Below are 18,351 nucleotides of genomic sequence, written 5' to 3'. Positions count from 1 at the left end.
GCCATGTGAGTAAGGTAATTCAGATTTTAGTAATGAAAGTAAAAGGAAAATCAGTGTTTTGCCAGAGGCTAAGTAGATCTTTTGAGAAGGAAAAACAAAATGCTAGGCATTCCGCATTAGGCGTTTGTTGTAAAAGAAAACTATTTCAAACTGAATTATCAATGTTTTATGTTGGAAATAAGTCTGAGGAAGGCCCAGCTTCTAAAATTCAAACTTAGTTCAGATGACAGTTTACCACTTGATGAAATGTCTAACTGAACATAAACGTAAATGGTTACAATTTTCTATTAACTGAGGTCCCTAGTTTAAAAAAAAAAAGAAATTAAAGAAAAAGTTATAGAAATAAACTAAATCTTCACATCAGTTCCCACAAACAAAAATTTCAAATAAATGTAAATTTTTTCAATTGCCCCATTTTCCCCAAATGTAGCTTAGATTGTCTTAACTTTGTGACAGCATCCCCCACCCCTACTCCACTAATCAGTTCTCACCTTCTTTCCTGGCTGCAACACGTGAATTTTTCAGCAAAAGTGACTCATTCATTGGCATCTTGTCAAACTAACCCTGAAACTATAAGGAGGCTCAATGCTAACAGAATTCTAAAGCTAGAACACTTTCACTAACACACATCAATTTGACTTTAGAGACTGAATCACTTTCAGAGCCAAATACATACTAACGAACTCTGTTTATATTTTTTCTTACAAATTGTTCTCTACCACGCTATCTCCTCGCAATTTTAGTTTGGCAATTCCCTAATCTAAAATATCTCCTGTCTCTAGAGAAGACAAGGGGGGTATGCAGAAGCATAAGAACAGGAACAGGGAGAAAAAAAGCTGTTGTTCACTCAGCTTGGAAAAAGATTCTGTTCTAAACAATTAACAACTCATATCCATTCCACATAGTTCTCAAAATTTATTTCTCCTCTTAGTTAAGTGAAAACAAAATAGAAAACACAATACAAACACAATCAGAAATCTCCAGGGATACATTACTCTCATTACTATTATTTCACTAAACAAAAGTTAAAAAAAAAAAAAAAAAAGAAAAAGAAAATCAATTATTGAGAACTGTTTACTCAAAAATCTTCAATAAGCTGTCACTAGCAGGAATTATGAATTGAAAATCACCTTATGCTTTTGGTTTGCACGTTCACCTACACCAAGACAGAAAACTCCTTTCAACCAGAGGGAGAGTGGTGGGGAAAGAACAGGAAACAAATGCTTTGTCAGATTACCATAGACATTTACTAAGAGCTCTATCAATTGTCACACTCCACCTGGTGGCAGGAGCTGCATGAATTGGCGAAGTAGAGGTCATTATACAAGAAATTCCAAAGAAAACTTTGCAGATGTCCTTGGAAAAAAAGCAAGATGCTCTTCTCTTGCTCTATATAGATTTATTTATATAGAGCAAGGTGCCACCAAAGTTTCTTCATGTAATAGGTCACTATCTAATAAAGAATAACATAAAGGTATGACAATAATCAGAATGGGAGACCTACATTTACAGCAATTTATTTAAACCATTTTCTCCACGGTAAGTTACATGTCATCTCAAGCCTTTAAAACAGGTTAACAAGACACATCCAGCAACCACAAGATTCTCTATCACATACTCCCACTAACTTTCTTTACCTCCTTCCCCTATGGGTAAACTATAGAGTTTAATTAACATAGTTAACAGCAGCCTGCCACATTGCTTTTAGGTATCTGCCAGGAACATATACCCATGGGATACTCTAGACACTGATTTCAACCAAAAATAAAAATAGATAAACAGAGCTCAAACAAAATTAAAACTGAGTCTGGCTGCCCACACTTATTTTCACACATGAGGAAAAATAGCAGTTCTCCTAGAAGCCTCGAGCAGACATATCTTTAGAACACAATGTTAAAAATATGCCCCCTCCCCCTTTTTTCCCTACCTGTTTCTCACTCAAAGCTGTGATTTTGGCTTGGAGTTCATGAAGCTGTTTCTTTAAATCAGCATTCTGATTGGAAAGAAAAAATATCTGTGAGAAAGATATTTCATTTGTTAACAGAATAGTAGCAAGAAGACTTTATGCATACTGTATTACAAATGATGAAGCAATCTTAAGCATTTAGCCAATCAAATTTGTCATGCATTAAATATTATCACCACCTAATGCACAGATCCTAAATGTAGCTCCTAGCACTGGAACAGGAGCAGTTCCTTTGCAATTGTTTCAAATTACAAGAAGTTTTATATCTTAGCATCTTGTACTGTAAGAGTATTCCTTCCTATTGAAACATTTTATTCTTTATAGAAAGTATCAGTTGACAAAAAACCTCAAGCTCCACTAATCAGACAAAAGCAGGAAAATGGAAGTTATAAGTATGCATAGACTGCATACTTAAAGGCATTATCAATAACAATAAGAGTTTTTCTCTACTTGCCCTCTCTCTTATTTAGTAGAGTACATTTGTTATTTTAGCCTAGATTTGAAATGCTGTCAGTGCTGCAACCGCCTTAACACTACATCATTCAAATTAACACACTGACTACCAGGGTATTTTCTCAGTTCTAAAATTCTAGGAATCAAAAAAGAATACTATTTTAGATGAGATACACTGAGTGTGCTTGCTTTTTACTCAAGTGGGGAAAAAATCCAAAATTAAAATTTTCAAATGCTTAATGCAGCAGGACAGTCTACTAACAGACTGAACACCATTCCAATAAAAGACTACTTTTTCTTCATTGTTTCACATGCATTTCTTTTGATTCCCCCTGCTTGGTCTTCTGCCAGAGGTGGTGCACACATCCTCCCCCTCATGTTTACTCTACATTGTCTTTTTTATACTTGATATAAGGCTTCACTAATGAGATCACTCACAATGCTGTCCAACAACTTACTGCCCCTTCAGATTCTTTTGAGTTAAGATTACTCTGTTACATGACCACCAGCTCTATCAGAAATGCTAAAATTTTCTAATATTTCAGTTGCTGACAATGTAGGTTACCATATTACATATGAAAGAGTCTATTAATCTAAGGTCTACTGCCTCTTGGTTCCCTAAATCTAATTTAAATTTTAATACACTTTAAAAAATAAATAAAAATGGGAAAGCTTCTCAAAGAAGCAGGACTGTCAAACAGGAGTTAAATGTGGGCCATAATGCCAGCCCTCAGAATCCATGGATTATGTTAACACACACTAGTTAGGCCACTGGGTGCTAAGTTTTTGGAGAAATGAATATATTTCCCATTTCCAAAAATATCAATCTGCTTCAGTACCATTCTTTAATCCTGGAATTTATTTTCTTAACTTTACAACGGGGAATGTATGGTATGTTTAACAGCCATATATATATTGTGTGTGTGTGTATAACACACATATGGCTGTATAATACACACACACACACACACACACACACACACACACACAATGGTCCTAAATGTTCTGTTAAAAGATTTATGGGTAAACAAATCCTGAAAGTCTGATAAATATTCTCCAAACTTGTGACCCACTGCCTAATGGCTACAAAAGAGACACTACCTGAACAATAAATCTAATCATCAAAGGCAAAATAACTTTTTAGGAAGATTTCTCTTCAGGGATAGAGAAAAAATGTCTAAGTCAAAAACTCTTATGAGAATTTAAAGAGAAAATAACATCTGCTAGGTTATCATACAAGGTACTTTTAAACCCTCTTTAAGAGCCCTTTCTAAGATAATTTTTAAAAATTTCTTTAAAAATTATTCTGAAATTATTTAATCATAGTGGAATTAAGTATTTAAATGTTCTGTACTGTACCTGTACTATATAAGCTAGGAGAATGTAAGAATTGTTCTGGGTCATATACAATAATTTGGAGAATACAAAGTCTCAAAAGCTGACTCTGAATAAGCAGGCTTATGGAAGTGAAATGCAAACCATATGAAGAATATTAACTCAGTTTTTCCCCCCAAATACTCAAAGAAATGAACATAAAAGCAAAATAACAGAAACAAAGATAAAATGATAGCTACACTATAATAGATTGACTAGATTTTTCTAAACACTTGTAACATGAAGACTAATGTGCTAAAAACAACTGCTGCTAGAGAGGAGATAGTTTCTAAAACTTAAGTCCTGGTCTGTATTTTAGCATCTTATAGTTATTTTTAATTATTTTAATTTAAAAATTAAATGAATAAAAGTAGTACTTTACCTGTGGATCCTGCTTCATTTGAGCGACCAGTTTCTAGTAATAAAGAGAGAAAAGGAGCCATCAGTCTTATATATTAATCCACTATGGCTAATTGGACTTGGCCCCCAAAATCTAAAATTTTAAGTTTCCCAGAAAAAAACAAGCAACACACAATTGGAACAGACCAAAAGCCATATATGAGCCATAAAAAAGGTTACTGAGACACTCTTCTTAATATATACATATATATATATACACCAAACTACCACTTTGAGTTTGAAATTAAAAGCTCCTGCATTTTAACAAATCTGGAGATGGAGTGCGGGATGGGGGCTTTTTTTTTTTTTTATTAATTTTTATTTTTTTTTAAAGATTTTATTTATTTATCAGAGGGGGGGGGGGGAGAGCGAGCACATGGCAGACAGAATGGTAGGCAGAGGCAGAGGGAGAAGCAGGCTCCCTGCCAAGCAAGGAGCCTGATGTGGGACTCGATCCCAGGACGCTGGGATCATGACCTGAGCTGAAGGCAGCTGCTTAACCAACTGAGCCACCCAGGCGTCCCAAGGGATGGGGGCTTATAAAAAGCAATTTAAACAAGCTGGATGCTCCAAAAGCCAAACATCCCTTTAAAATGTTGTCATTGTTTAGAGTCCCAAAAAGCCTGGAAAGAAGCTGCTCCCCTAACAAAAAAGGCCTGTTTGTATACAGCAAGCTACAGATCTGGCAAGTTTGTTGGTTTGGTTCTCACCACAAAAGGAGGCTAGTATCAGCTGTGGACTTTGCCACTGTCTTCTGGGGGGGGGGGGTACTCCGCGGAGCTGTGATGCTCAGTATTTGAGAGTAAGGAAGTGAAGGAGCAACAACATAAACTCTACCTACCTGGGCTCCTCTGGGAAGGAGAGTGCTACCAGAATACTCAAAAAGAAAGACATTTACTCGGGAAAGCAGAAGTCCAAATAAAAGAGAAAGAAAAATGGACATCTTCTGACCTAATCCAACTTCTAAGAGCATCATTGCCCAAAAATAACAATAACCAGGACAGAAAAATTTGAAGGACAAAAAAATATCAGAAAGCTGATTCCTAAAAGTTATCTGGGAATAAGCTGTTCCCCAAGTAAATTTTTCATGTAACTAAAAAAATCTGTCCCTCTCTTTGAGTGTCAAGGTACTTTAAAAGTTTTTACTCATAATATTTCTAAAATACATACTTATCTGTCCTTATCTTAAAGAGAAAAAAAGTCAGCTTTGACAGATACTTAGAGGCATGATTACATCAGTTAATATACTATTCTATAAACACTGTACCAGGTCCTTAAAACAAAAACCCCAAACTGCTATGATTTAAAGATTTCTCATTGTCTGCATTTTAGTTTTTCGATCTATTTCTTAATGCCAAGGAGTTAGCTAGGAAATCCTGTTAGTATTATTAGTCTCCTCCAATAGCCCCTGAACCCCAACTCAAATCTGTGGCTTCTGATCTGCTGTGTGATATGTACAGTGAACTAGTTCTAAGATGAGCAAATAGGTTGTAATAGCTTAAGAAACGCCCCTTGAATAAAATGTATACTCTTCAGTGAATGACTTCTGATATTTACTGTAGTTGGTCAGGAGCCTTACTTCAGGTGCTAAGATGCATTCTGGATAGCTGAGGTTGCCAACCACATAACTTCTATACATACAAGGTACATGTTATTATGTTCTACTTCATATGTGACAGTAGTTAACTCTTCTATATCTGGCCTTAATCTACAAAACAGTAACAACACACATTCTAAGAACTCAGTGACAATGAACACACTTTATACATATATATTTTTCACCAGTGCAGCCTAAAGATTAGCCTCATTTTTCAATGAAAAATATCCTTAGTTTTCGTTTTTAATTTAGTTACTAGAGAGTTGGCTACTACACTAAAGTTGCCTTTTTTTTTTTAAGATCTTTATTTATTTGAGAAAGAAAGAGAGAGAGAGAGAGAGAGAGAGCGAGCATGCATATGAGCAGGGAGGAGGGGTAGAGGAGTTCAATCCCAAGACCTCAAGATCATGGCCTGAGCTGAAGGCAGATGCTTAACAAACTGAGCCAACCAGGGGCGCCTAAAAGTTGCTTTTTTAACCCATTGAGCCACCCAGGCACCCTAAAGTTGCTTTTTTAAAGCCGAAAAACATTTTCTTCCATGACACTGGAACTTAAAAACTGATAACCACTCTAATCCTCCACTCCTGGAGGAAATAAAGAAACCAACTTTTCTATCTATAAGTACTCAAGCTGCAATTTTAGACAATCAGAGGCAGGACAGGAGAAGAAGCTAGTCAACTTAACTAGACCATCCAAATCCCTCATGACTTTAAGCTGACACTATGTAATCAAAATTAAACTCCTTTATTTTGCAAGAATGCAGCAATTTTTTATGAGGATATACTTTACGCCAAAGGTCAGCGTAAGCTATAGTTCATAGAGAAATCGAGCCTACAATCTGTTTTTATAAATAAAGTTTTATTGGGACACAGCCACACCCATTCATTTATATATTATTTATGGCTGCTTTGTCTATACAGCAGCAGAGTAGTAGTGACAGAGACCACAAATGTCTCACAAAGTATAAAACATTTTACCATCTTTACAGAAAAAGTTTGCTAATCTCTGCTTTATACTATGCTCCATTCCATACATACTCCAAAAGTTTAAATATGGTTTCCATCAAATTCATGTAAGAATAATTAAAAAGGCAATTTCTCAAAAAAGATGAGCTACTCATCACAGGCCATTACTATTTCACATTTACTCAACATCAACCCATACATACATTGCAACTTTCTTAGCCATCTCCTTCTCCATAAAGAATAGAAAAATATACTTCTACCACAGCATTACTTTTCTAACATGCTTCTATCCAGTAAGCTCAATTTCAGCACTAATTCCATCCTTACCTGGAAATGCAAAGGGGAGGCTTTTGCTCCCATATTTAGTCAAATGTATGATCTGGCTTTGGCCTCAGCCTAATAGCCAGAGCCTACGTTGATGTTATTTCTGGCATTCCTGAACTTTTCATGATCAGTGATCATGTAGGTTACCACATATCCAACCAGAATAACAACATCAGATTTACAAACAAGGCACGTCACTTGTATTTACTACTAATACTTAGTAATTTTCCCCAGATAGGAAAGTATTCTAAATGTAATTACAGTGCAAATATATGTTTTGTAAGTATATAAGTTGAAATATTATCAATCAACATAAAAATAAATGATTATTATTGCACAAACAATATGTGTAATAATTAAGGATGAATATAAAAGCTCCTGATTTATCCTTAAAAAAAGTTGAATATATAAATAAATAAATAATGTGAATATTAAGAGACTAGGATAACTTTCAGAAGAACATTATATCCCTTTTGAGTCAATAAATGTAATTTTAAAAATTAAATTAGATTTTAAAAAGGAATAAACATTAAATTTTTTCATGATTACGATTTTCATAAAATTGGTACATGTGAATTAAAAATAAAGAAGCAAAATAATATTTAAGAATTCTCATTTTTGGGATGCCAGGATAGGTCAGTCGGTTAAGCGTCTGCCTTCGGCTCAGGTCACAATCCCAGGGTCCTGGGATCGAGTCCCACATTGCCCTCCTTGCTCAGTGGGGAGCCCACTTCTCCCCCCACCCCCGCCTGCCACTCTGCTGTGCGCCAGCTCTCTCTTGAATGCACACTCCCCCTCTCTCTCTCTGACAAATGTTTTAAAAACTGACTTCTCATTTTTAGGAGTGCCTAGGTGGTTCCATTGGTTAGGCGTCTGACTCTTTCTTTTTTTTTTTTTAACATAAAGATTTTATTTATTTATTTGACAGAGAGAGAGAGAAATCACAAGTAGGCAGAGAGGCAGGCTGGGGCGGGGGAAGCAGGCTTTCTGTGGAGCGGAGAGTCCAACATTGGGACTCCATCCCAGGACCCTGAGATCATGACCTGAGCTGAAGGCAGAGGCTTAACCCACTGAGCCACCCAGGTGCCCCTAGGCATCTGACTCTTAATTTCAGCTCAGTTCAGGATCTCAGGGTCATGACATCAAACCCCATGTTGGGCTCCACCCTTGGTATGGAGCCTGCTTGGGATTCTCTCTCCCTCTCCTTTTAAAAAAAAATTCTCATTTTTAGTAATTTAGTTCAATTAAGGAGATGAGTCAAGAAAGTCTTATTTGAGACTTGTTCATATCTTGTGAGAATGAAATAAAAGCAGAATGTCAATGCTGCCATCTCCAAATTTCTTGAGAGGAGGAATATCTCCTAAAATCACATACAACTTCATTAAATATCTTTGATCCATACAAATTTCCAATTGGTTATTGTTCTCCAGAAGTTCCTTCTGTGATGATGTCAGCTTTGAACATATTATGAATTTAACTGTTGTCATTTGTCATTCAGCCAAATTAAGTATTCAATACAACTCTACATTAAAATACTTACATCTGGGAAAAAAGACAAGCTTGATTTTATAAACAAATTTTTATTCTCCTCAATTAGTAACAGAACAAGGCCAAATAAAATAAAATGTGCATAACTTATTATATACTAAATTTCTTAAAATTACCGTAAAACAAAACACACTTCACCTGGAGAAGCCCACCTGTACACAGCAACCTGTAAAACTACTGCTGAGCAAAATTTTAACAGATCCAAAGCAGAAGCAGGAATTTTTGCATACATAGAGACTTAAAAGTGTGTGTATGCCTTTGAAGCTTTCCTGTAAGCTCTCATCCACCCTAATTCTAAGCAACTTGCAAATTTTAGTAGTTATCAAAAGCCCAAGGGGTGCTTCCAACAATTTCAGAAATTAACTTTACATTGAACTATTTAGATAAAACAAGGGAAACTTGTTCCCTTCCTCTTTCTACTTCTACATCTCAAACATTCAAAAGTAGTTAATTCATCATCATTTATCACTTTTGATTGTATGTGTATATCAGTTTATCTTGAGCCTGGGACCACATCCAGCTAATGTCTAGAAAGGGGATAGAAACAGTGACATTCTGTTTACAAGATATATGGTAATGACCCAGTTATTTAAGGAGAGCTTCATTTCTGGATTAGTTATATTAAATAAGCTGTATTATGCATATAAAGTATGTTATACATATTTAATATTACTTTATTAATATTATATAAACAATTACTCCATATATTTACTTACACATTTTTAGGTTTGTTTAGCCTATGTACCTGAGGTAAATTTTAAGAATCATAATATTTGAAATTTAAACATCTGTGAAGGCAGTGAAGTTTTTGTTGGTTTTTTTGTTTGTTTGTTTGTTTGTTTGTTTTTTTGAGAGAGAGAGAGAAAGTGAGTATGAGATGGAGGCGGGAGAGCAGATGGAGAGGGAGACAGAGAATCCCAAGCAGACTCCATGCTGATCATGGAGCCCAAAAGGGGCTAGATCTCATGACCCAGAGATCATGACCTAAGCTGAAATCAAGAGCCAGAGGCTTAACAGACTGAGCCACCCAGGCGCTCTGGCAGTGATGTTTTCTTTACTAAAGACCAGAATCAAGGCATAAAGCTGAGTTATGTAAAAAAACTTCAGTATAAATGGTAGTCAATTTAAACATGCCTCATTACTTAAAATATACAAGTTAATTCACATGAACAAAGTTCTTCAAATGAACCCCCAAAAAGAGTTTGTTTTTTTTTAACACCTTTAGTCTATGAAAAAATATTTTCCATTTTTTTCCTCTGGAAAAGGAAGTCAGGAATACTTTATTAAAATTCTTAGAAGTACTGTCAGTGAGTTTGTTATTTAGCAATAAAAGGTAAATGACATGACCCTCAGACAACTATCTGAAAGACGATTCAAAAGTGTACTGAAATTCAGAGATGGGACAGCTTACTAATCTTAGCCATTACTTAACAACACATCACGGAGAAACCAATAATGGAACATACCTGGTGAACCTGAATTTCCACTTTAAGAGCCTCCTGTAGAGTCTGCAACTCCATCCTCCAGCTTCTCCACTTTCTCTTATGTCTGCTAATTCTACAGTTTCTTCAGCCTCCGTTTAAAATAAACTCCTCTTCTCACTGCAGCTGTGGAGATCATAAAATGTTTTGGATCATAAAGGAAATATTCGTGTTAAATAAAAGAAATTACATTAGCTGAAAATTATCTGATGCTCTAACACAGAGCAAGAAGTTTCCCAAACAGATTTCTTTCCAAAATGAATAGTTTTGTAAGGAATTAGTACCAAATCTTTCTGGGTTTAATTCACTGAACATTCCTCCACAAAACACTTCAAGTAAGTAAGAAACGGGGGTGGGGTGGGGGTTTAATCTCGTCATGAAAACATCTAAGCATGCTTACATGCTCAGCATCATGGTACATCCTGCATTCTGAGGACACAGAACACAGAGCTGAACAAGACCACTTCTTCAGATGAGCTGGGAATCTAGAGGTCAAGACTACAACCATCCAGGATGCACTGTCCTTAGAGACACACAACAACAGGGTCATACATTTTTAAACATCACACAGAGTGAACTGGAAAGTTCAGGGTCTCTCAGAGTTTAAAGAAGACTGGTGTGATTTCGTCTGGATAGATTCTTACTCTATTTTAAAAATAAAACTCAAAACAGGAAAATTCTCATATCATCTAAAGGTTTACATTTAACAAATTAATACTTTACACAGATACAATGCAATCTAACTCTGCTCTGCATAAAGTTACAATAAGCATGTTAAAAAAAATAAACCTCTCATGTCTAATAGAGGTGGTGGTCTAGCAATGGATCAGACAACGAACACCATCTTCCTCACACCTGCCAGCACATCTCTTTTGGCTGTGTGTGTAACTGTGGCAATAATGTCAAAGGTCTGAACTTGTGCATGTGAGCTTTCCCATTCTTCTCTGCTCATCACCACAATTTAAAGAACTCAATGACTAATTTCTCTTTTAATTTTTTTTTCCTTTTCCTTGAATGTGGCCTTAGACATGATTTGAGGCAACCTCCCAAAGCAGAAGTTTGCTTTTGCCAAAATAAATTTAAACTTTACTTCTTTCCTTTCTCCTCTTTGTACCTATAAAACCTGTAGCTACAGCAGCTTTTCAGCATTCTTATAAACCGAGGAAGGGAACAATCAGGAATCTGAAAGAACCACTACTCCTTAAACCAATTCAATGAGATTCATAATCTTTTTACACTTTCCAAAAGTTATTTACCTATGGATCAAGTCCATATTCAACCTAAGTTTTCTTAAAACTTCTTTAAAACCTTCCTTAATAGTTACAATGCGATCAATAACTAGAAAATATATTCCTCTGAATATTAATTTTCATTAAATTTGCTTAATCTTGCTAGACTTAAAACATCACTGGCAATCTTTCCCCTAGGATTTATTTTTGTTATGTAATACCAACACACTCTAACTTAAAAAATAGTAAATGTCAAAAATATAAAATTCCTTCAAACATAACATCCATAGAGCTAGGAAAGGATTACTATACAATCATACTATCAACCAAAAAATTATTAACCAAAAAAAGACAGCACGTTTAGGGGAGACCATTTGCAAAAGGAGATATATTTTGATAAACTACAAAAGCAGTTTTTTAGCTACTTATTATCTTAGAAAACCTATAGAACTGTAATAAATAACTAATTATCAGAATCATGAAGTTACTAAGACCGGGGTTTTTCTTGTCATGTAAGTGTACTCTATATACAAAAGTAAATGTTAAAACTATAGCATCACTTTATTGTTATTTTTTGGTAAGATTTTGTTAAGTAATCTCTATACCCAAGGGGCAGGTTGACCTTACAACCCTGAGATTAAGAGTCACATGCTCCAATGACTGAGCCACCTAGGGCTCTCCCTTTAATTTTAAATAGTAAAATAATCTTCCTATTTGAATTTGCAACATATATATATATATATATATATATATATATATATACACACACACACACACATATATATTAGAGTTCAACTTGAATTTGTTGAATTAGTTTTAATTTTTGCAAGGTTCTATTAGAAAACATGACCAAAAATGATTTCTTATAATTTTTTGTCAAATTAAGAATCACCTTAAAGTTAAAGGAGTATTTTCAACAATAAAAAGGCCATATTTGATTTTACTGATAGTAACACAGAACAGTATAGTTCAACTCCACATGTAAACTCTGGAAACAAAGAACAGGTTAAAAAACAGGGAGAACTTACAATATAGAACTTACAACATACAAAACAAAGGGTTAACATAATTTATACGTTACAGTGCTTACAAATTTTAAAAATATGAATAAAGCAGCTCATAGAAGAATAAGAATGACCAAAAAACATGAAAAACATCCATCTTCAATAGTCATAGAAATGTAAATTTTAAGAAGATGAGTTTTGTCTATCAAACTGACAAAGATCTGTAGAAACAGGTATACTCTGAGCTGTCAAGAGTTCAGGTTGGGTGGCACTTTCATAATTTGCTACTGGTTATCTCTGGGTGGTAGCACTAAGGGTTACTTTCAGTTTTTCAGATTATTGATGTTTTGACATTTTTTTCCACAGAAAATATCAATTTATTTTTAAATTTAAAAAAATTAGCTGAAGATGGCTAAAGTCTCAGAAAATCTGATACCGAGGAAATAAAATGTTCAGGAAAAGAAGAAGTAAAACCAGGATTTAACCTGGAGGCTCTAAATGTCAAAGAGTGCCTCGCAGGATAAGAAGCCCGTAACTCAAGTTAATGAGGAGCTGACAGCTTTTATTCCTTCATCAGATTGTTGTCTGCTTATTAGACACACAGAAAGGCACAAAATTTTATTTGGCCATGACTAAATGCCAATTATTCATTTTATTTCAAAATAAAGCTGAAGGGTTAAAAAAGTTAGTGACTTGTTATAGAAAAGCTATGAAGGATGAGAAAATTCATTTTATACCCTACTTCTTCAAAAAGTTCTCTTTCTGGATAGCAGTTTTAAGAGATTGGTCTCTACCTAAAGAAACACATTATATACATATATTTATAACTTATAAAAACAAGGCAGGCGCATGTTGAACCCGTTTAAAAATTATTTTGGGGGGTTTAGAAAATTTATGCAGCTATCATATGATGACAATTTGGGGGCAGTTTATAGCATCATAGAAAAGGTTTTATTTGCTAAATTTGTAAAAACATCATTTATCGTATTTTGACCAATTCCAGTAAGTTACAACTAACAAATCAGTTGCTACAAGGTAAATATAAACAGACTCATAAAGCAGTAATAGACACACTTTACTGAGATACAAGGCCTTTTACCACCTAGCAGCTCTAAACGCTACCATCAGAGAGGGCAATTGCCTAGCTCAAAATACTAATATATGTTATCTTCAGAACTATACATGTCAAACTCCTGGGACACCTAGCGGCTTCTCACCTTCAAAGAACATAAAACCAAAAGCACAAACAAATAAAAACTTCACAAACCAACAAAACAAAAATAATAATCAAATCCCACTAAAAAAAAGACAGCTATGATATATGGAAAGCACACTCACCATCCCCCTAAAACAAGAAAAAATGGATTCCATTTACTTGCTGTGTAACCACTCTCAGCCTCAGGGTTTTTAATTTGTTTGCTTATAAATCAGAAAAACGGGAAAAATATCATCTACTCATAAAACTGTTACGAGGTTTAAGAGATGATCTTATTTGAAAAACCCTTTGTAAACTACAAAGTTCTATGCTATTCTTAACATACTTAACTCTTTCATTCATACAAATCAACTTTCTAATAAACTTCTCAACACAGTATATTGCTGAGAAGACTGTCGGCTTCCCTATTTTCAAACTCTCTAAGGAAGGGCTTTCTAACTATTTTGCTGGGTACAGTTGTGCTTAGAGATATGTGACCTCTAGGTCTTTCATTATGATTCTAATAATGTAGTAATGCTGTACCTCTGAATGTACTGCTAAGAAACACTGCTCTGTTCCTGTATTGGTAAAACTTTTTTTCCCATCAAAACTCAAGTTGTCCACCAACTTTCATTAACCAACAATAAGCCCATAAAACACTGTGCCCCTAGACTGAATTCCCTAAAAATGGACAGCTCAGTGGTCTATACCAAATATTAACTTGGTGTAAGACTCCAGTTGGTGTTTTGTTTTGTTGTTTTAATTAAGAAAACTCTACATCAAATGTGGGGCTCAAACTCATGACCCTGAGATCAAGTCTCATGCTCTACTGACTAAGCCAGCCCAGTGCCCCAAGACTCCACTTTTGATCTATATATTATGCAGAATACTGTCTAGAGTAGGTTTAATTTTTTAAAAAAAGAAGTAGGGGGTGTCTGGCTGGCTCAGTCAGTAGAGTGTGTGATTCCTGATCTTGGGGATATAAGTTCGAGCCCCACACTGGGTATAGAGATTACTTAAAAATAAAATTTAAGAAAAGTAGAAAGTCTTGACAGATCTATGTGTCCTTACTTGTCACATGTCAAACACTAAAATATCAGGTTTCAGTTTGCACAAAAATGCTGAGACATAAATAGTATCTTTAACTTTTAACCTAATAGTGCTAAAAATTATCACAGATGATAAAGCTCTTTAGCAGCCCTTAATGAAAACTAGTATTTACTAACATGAATAAAATGACATTAAAAAAACAATACAATGTTTGTTTTCTTATTTTCATGACAGTACTTCTTTGGTGACTCTCAACATGTCAACAGAAAATACTACTGCACAAAGAACTTGGCAATCCTGATTTCAGAGGCTACCCTCCAACACTGGCAAGGTAACTATGCTCAAGTCTTGATATTAATAGCTGTTGACAAAAATCACCTCAGCTAGTGAGACTGATGTTGCCCTAACCATTAGCCATTAGATTAGATTTATACGCATATACATAAACACACACACACACACACACACACACACACACAAAATTAGATTTATGATAATGTCTGAATGTGTTTGAAAAATCTCTCCTCTGTGTGTTGTTTTTTTGGGAAGGGGCCAGATCCTTATTTAGAAAAAGAAAAGGAATCCCTACACAGGTTACACCATCGCAACACAGCATCAAGTCAGGGGTTCCCAGCAGCACCCTCTTCATCATGGTCGGCTGCATTGTCTTACATCTCTATCTACCACCAATGCTCATCCTGAAATGTAGTTTCTACCTCATATCCCTGGGCCCACTCCTAGCTAATATACACATTCTTCTATTTCCTACCTTTCTTTACAGAAATCAAGCAAGTCTACTAAAATCAGCCCAACTATACCCACTAAGAACATTGCAAGTAAATTTAAAAAACTCATAGAAATTCAGAATGGAGTCTGGAGAGTAGTATATAAGAGCACAGTGACAACAAGGCAGAGATTTTAGAGTTGACTGCCACATTTACTAGAATGCTATTTAATGATAAAAAATTGTCCAGATAAGCCTGGCCAGAAACATATCAATATTTACTACACAAAGAGTAACACCAGAGGGTGTGGTCATCTTGGCATAACCAATAAGCACTTAATAGAAGTGGAAGTTACGGGAGGATAGATTTCAAATCAATTTAAGGAAGAGCTAAGGATTAGAGCTGTACGAAAAAGGAATGGGTTACCTTATGAGGTAGTGGGCTCCCTGTCATTAGAAGTATTCAAGAATGCTGCATATCATATCCCCCTCTTGGAGATTCACAATGCACATTAGCATATTAAAGGTTCTGAGAAGTCCTGCAGTAAAGAAACCTGTTTAACTTTGTTTAACGCAGCATTTCCCAAATTATTTGACCACAGAACATTTTTCCCACCCCCACCCCACCTCAACAATAGTTACTCATTTCTGAGGAACTAGAATTCCTCAGAATACATTACAGAAAATAATGAGCTACATTTTTTTTAAATGTAGTATTCAGTATGTACCCGAATAACAATCTGTCAGGGATATAGGAGAAGAAACTGCCACACCGGTAAAAGTCTGGAAGAGAAAAGCCCTTAGGGTCCCCTCTCTAAGATTCTGTGATTCTATCACATCTCAAAGAAAAGGACTATAGGGTCTTGATTATTTATTTAAAAAGGTTCCATGAGAGAAAGGCAAGTAGAATAAAAACGTAGTAAAATGCAAGGTTAACTGGTTCAAATGCCTCCCTTTCATGTTCAAAGCCCAATCCCTAAAAGGTAAGAGAGACACCTCAAGGACAGTGAATTATCAAAAAGAACCCTTAACCAAATATCTACTCCAGCCACTACATTAATTAAAATTTGAGAGAGAGAATTTAAAAAACAAAAACAAAAACAAGTTGCCTTGTATTAGGGAATGATCCTATTCCGGCTCTCTGGTTTAATTTTTGATTATAATACATGCTCTCCAAATAAGGTTAATATTTGTTTGATCCTTGGTCACTAGACTGCCCTGTGCGATTTCCAATCCTGAATTAGTCATTCCAAAAAAATGATTAAAGTGTGATGATCTATAAGCTGTTAGAGTAGATACTAAAGTAGATCTTAGGAAAAAAATATGTTTGCCTATATGCCCCCACACTGCTACATTTCACTCTCTCTCTTATTTTTTCCTCTTTTAGAATTATCTAAACAACACACACTAAAAATGTAATATCAGACATGAAGCCAATCCAGCATTAAATTTAAGGATATAAATGCTTAAGAGTCCCAAATTTCAAAGTCGAGGTTCCCATAGTTACATTAACCTAGCCATTTTGCACACATACTAAGGCCATCAAATTTAACAGCATATTAAGTAATACAAAACACAATAGGAACCTAAACTTTTGAAATTCCTGACTTTAGAATTTTCAGCTTTAAACACTGCATAAAGGACATTTTTGGCAAAGGGGATCTTTACATTTTAACAGGTTATCGAATGTAGGAACATGCAAGCCCAGCAGTATTATTAGAAACATAAATGCATTTGAGATATAGCTATGTGAAATTAGACAAAAATTCACTTTCACTCAGTGCAAACAGTAAAGCCTCATTTCTAGGAGAGAGCTTTTTGGGGAAAAAGAAAAAAAAAATCACTGATCATTTGAATTACTACCCAACTAGCATCAGGCACATTATCCCTCCCCCTCGTGAAAGTACTTACCAATTTTGGGGAAACGGGCTCTCCTTCAGCTCTCTTGCTCCCTACAGTAGAAGAAGGGGAAAATGGAATTAGACTATAAACACAGACTTATGACACGTTAAAAAAAGCTGAAGACTTAAAGATTTCTATCTGACTTTAAGAAGAAAAAGTAAAACATACAAAAATCTCCACAGCTTTAGCCACCACCCCACCTCAAAAAAGGGAAAAGAGGTAGTTTTCACAGCAAGGAAAAAAATTCAAAGGCAGTTAAATCTCTAATTTTCCATTTTTCACTTTACTGCAAATTTTCCAAGACAAGGAAAAGTAAGTAGTTGACAGTTTCCCTTTCCTAAGGGACGCACAAAAATAAAATGCACCTCATCTAAATAAAACACAAATATAAGCTCATCCCCAACAAATGGTCTTCCCTGTTCATTGCTTTGTAGTAACAAATTAAGGTTACAGCACTGACCCTTAGTTTGGTCTCTTTAAAAGGCTTTTCAATTAATCTTGAAATTGACTTGTCTGATACAAGGCTTTAAAATTCACAACGTCTTGTATGTATCATCGTAAGTTCGATTACATGTTTCATTTAAATTATTCAAGTCTCACCACTTCAGACTGTAAGCTATGTAACACAAACATGCCTTTCTCTTTGCCACATATTTAATCAGTGATAGAGCCAGAAAGAAAATTAAGGTTTTGGGAATCTTGCTCAAACATTCAATGATGATATTATCAATTGCATTTTTTAAGATTAACTAAACTCCATTAAGTTGACTTCAAAGTTAGAAGAGCCAAGTCAAGCTATACTGGTTTGTTTCAGGGTTTTTTGTTTTGGTTTTTGGTTTTTATGGGGGGGGTGTTTTTGTTTTGGGTTTTTTTTTTTTTTTTTTGCTTTTGTTTGTTTTTTAAGATTTTATTTTTATGTAATCTTTGCACCCAGCGTGGAGCTCGAACTCATGATCCTGGAAGCAAGAGTCACATGCTCTACTGACTGAGCCAGCCAGACACCCCTATATTATTTATTTTTAACTCTTCCCCACCCCAAACTTTTTTTTTTTTCAAACTTCTTTTTCATTTAAAAAACATTAGGAAACAAAAATTAACTCTTCTCCTAATATTTTACTATTAAATTATTCAAACTCCACG

General features: G+C 35.0%; 1 protein-coding gene across 21 annotated transcripts in view; it reads right to left on the bottom strand.

The window, feature by feature from the left end:
• Window positions 1-18,351, bottom strand: part of PHF21A (PHD finger protein 21A) — a 191,900-nt gene that overhangs the window by 146,048 nt on the left and 27,501 nt on the right. For 9 of the 21 annotated variants that reach the window (XM_013061740.2, XM_013061738.2, XM_045065974.1 and 6 more), the window contains 4 exons: window positions 17,221-17,261; window positions 10,093-10,233; window positions 4,176-4,208; window positions 1,928-2,014 (listed from right to left, as the gene is read on the bottom strand). In XM_013061740.2, the coding sequence (XP_012917194.1) occupies window positions 1,928-2,014; window positions 4,176-4,208; window positions 10,093-10,146 (174 nt within the window). In that variant the 5' untranslated portion in view covers window positions 10,147-10,233; window positions 17,221-17,261. Of the gene's footprint in view, window positions 1-1,927; window positions 2,015-4,175; window positions 4,209-10,092; window positions 10,234-10,507; window positions 10,792-15,736; window positions 15,849-17,220; window positions 17,262-18,351 lie in introns of those variants that run through there. The other 12 variants (XM_045065973.1, XM_013061741.2, XM_045065972.1 and 9 more) reach the window with 3 other exon arrangements.

This window comes from Mustela putorius, unplaced genomic scaffold (assembly GCF_011764305.1).
Source record: "Mustela putorius furo isolate JIRA1106 unplaced genomic scaffold, ASM1176430v1.1 tig00003859_pilon_pilon_pilon, whole genome shotgun sequence".
Classification (NCBI taxonomy): domain Eukaryota; kingdom Metazoa; phylum Chordata; class Mammalia; order Carnivora; family Mustelidae; genus Mustela; species Mustela putorius.
This window is presented reverse-complemented; position numbering and strand designations above follow the sequence as displayed.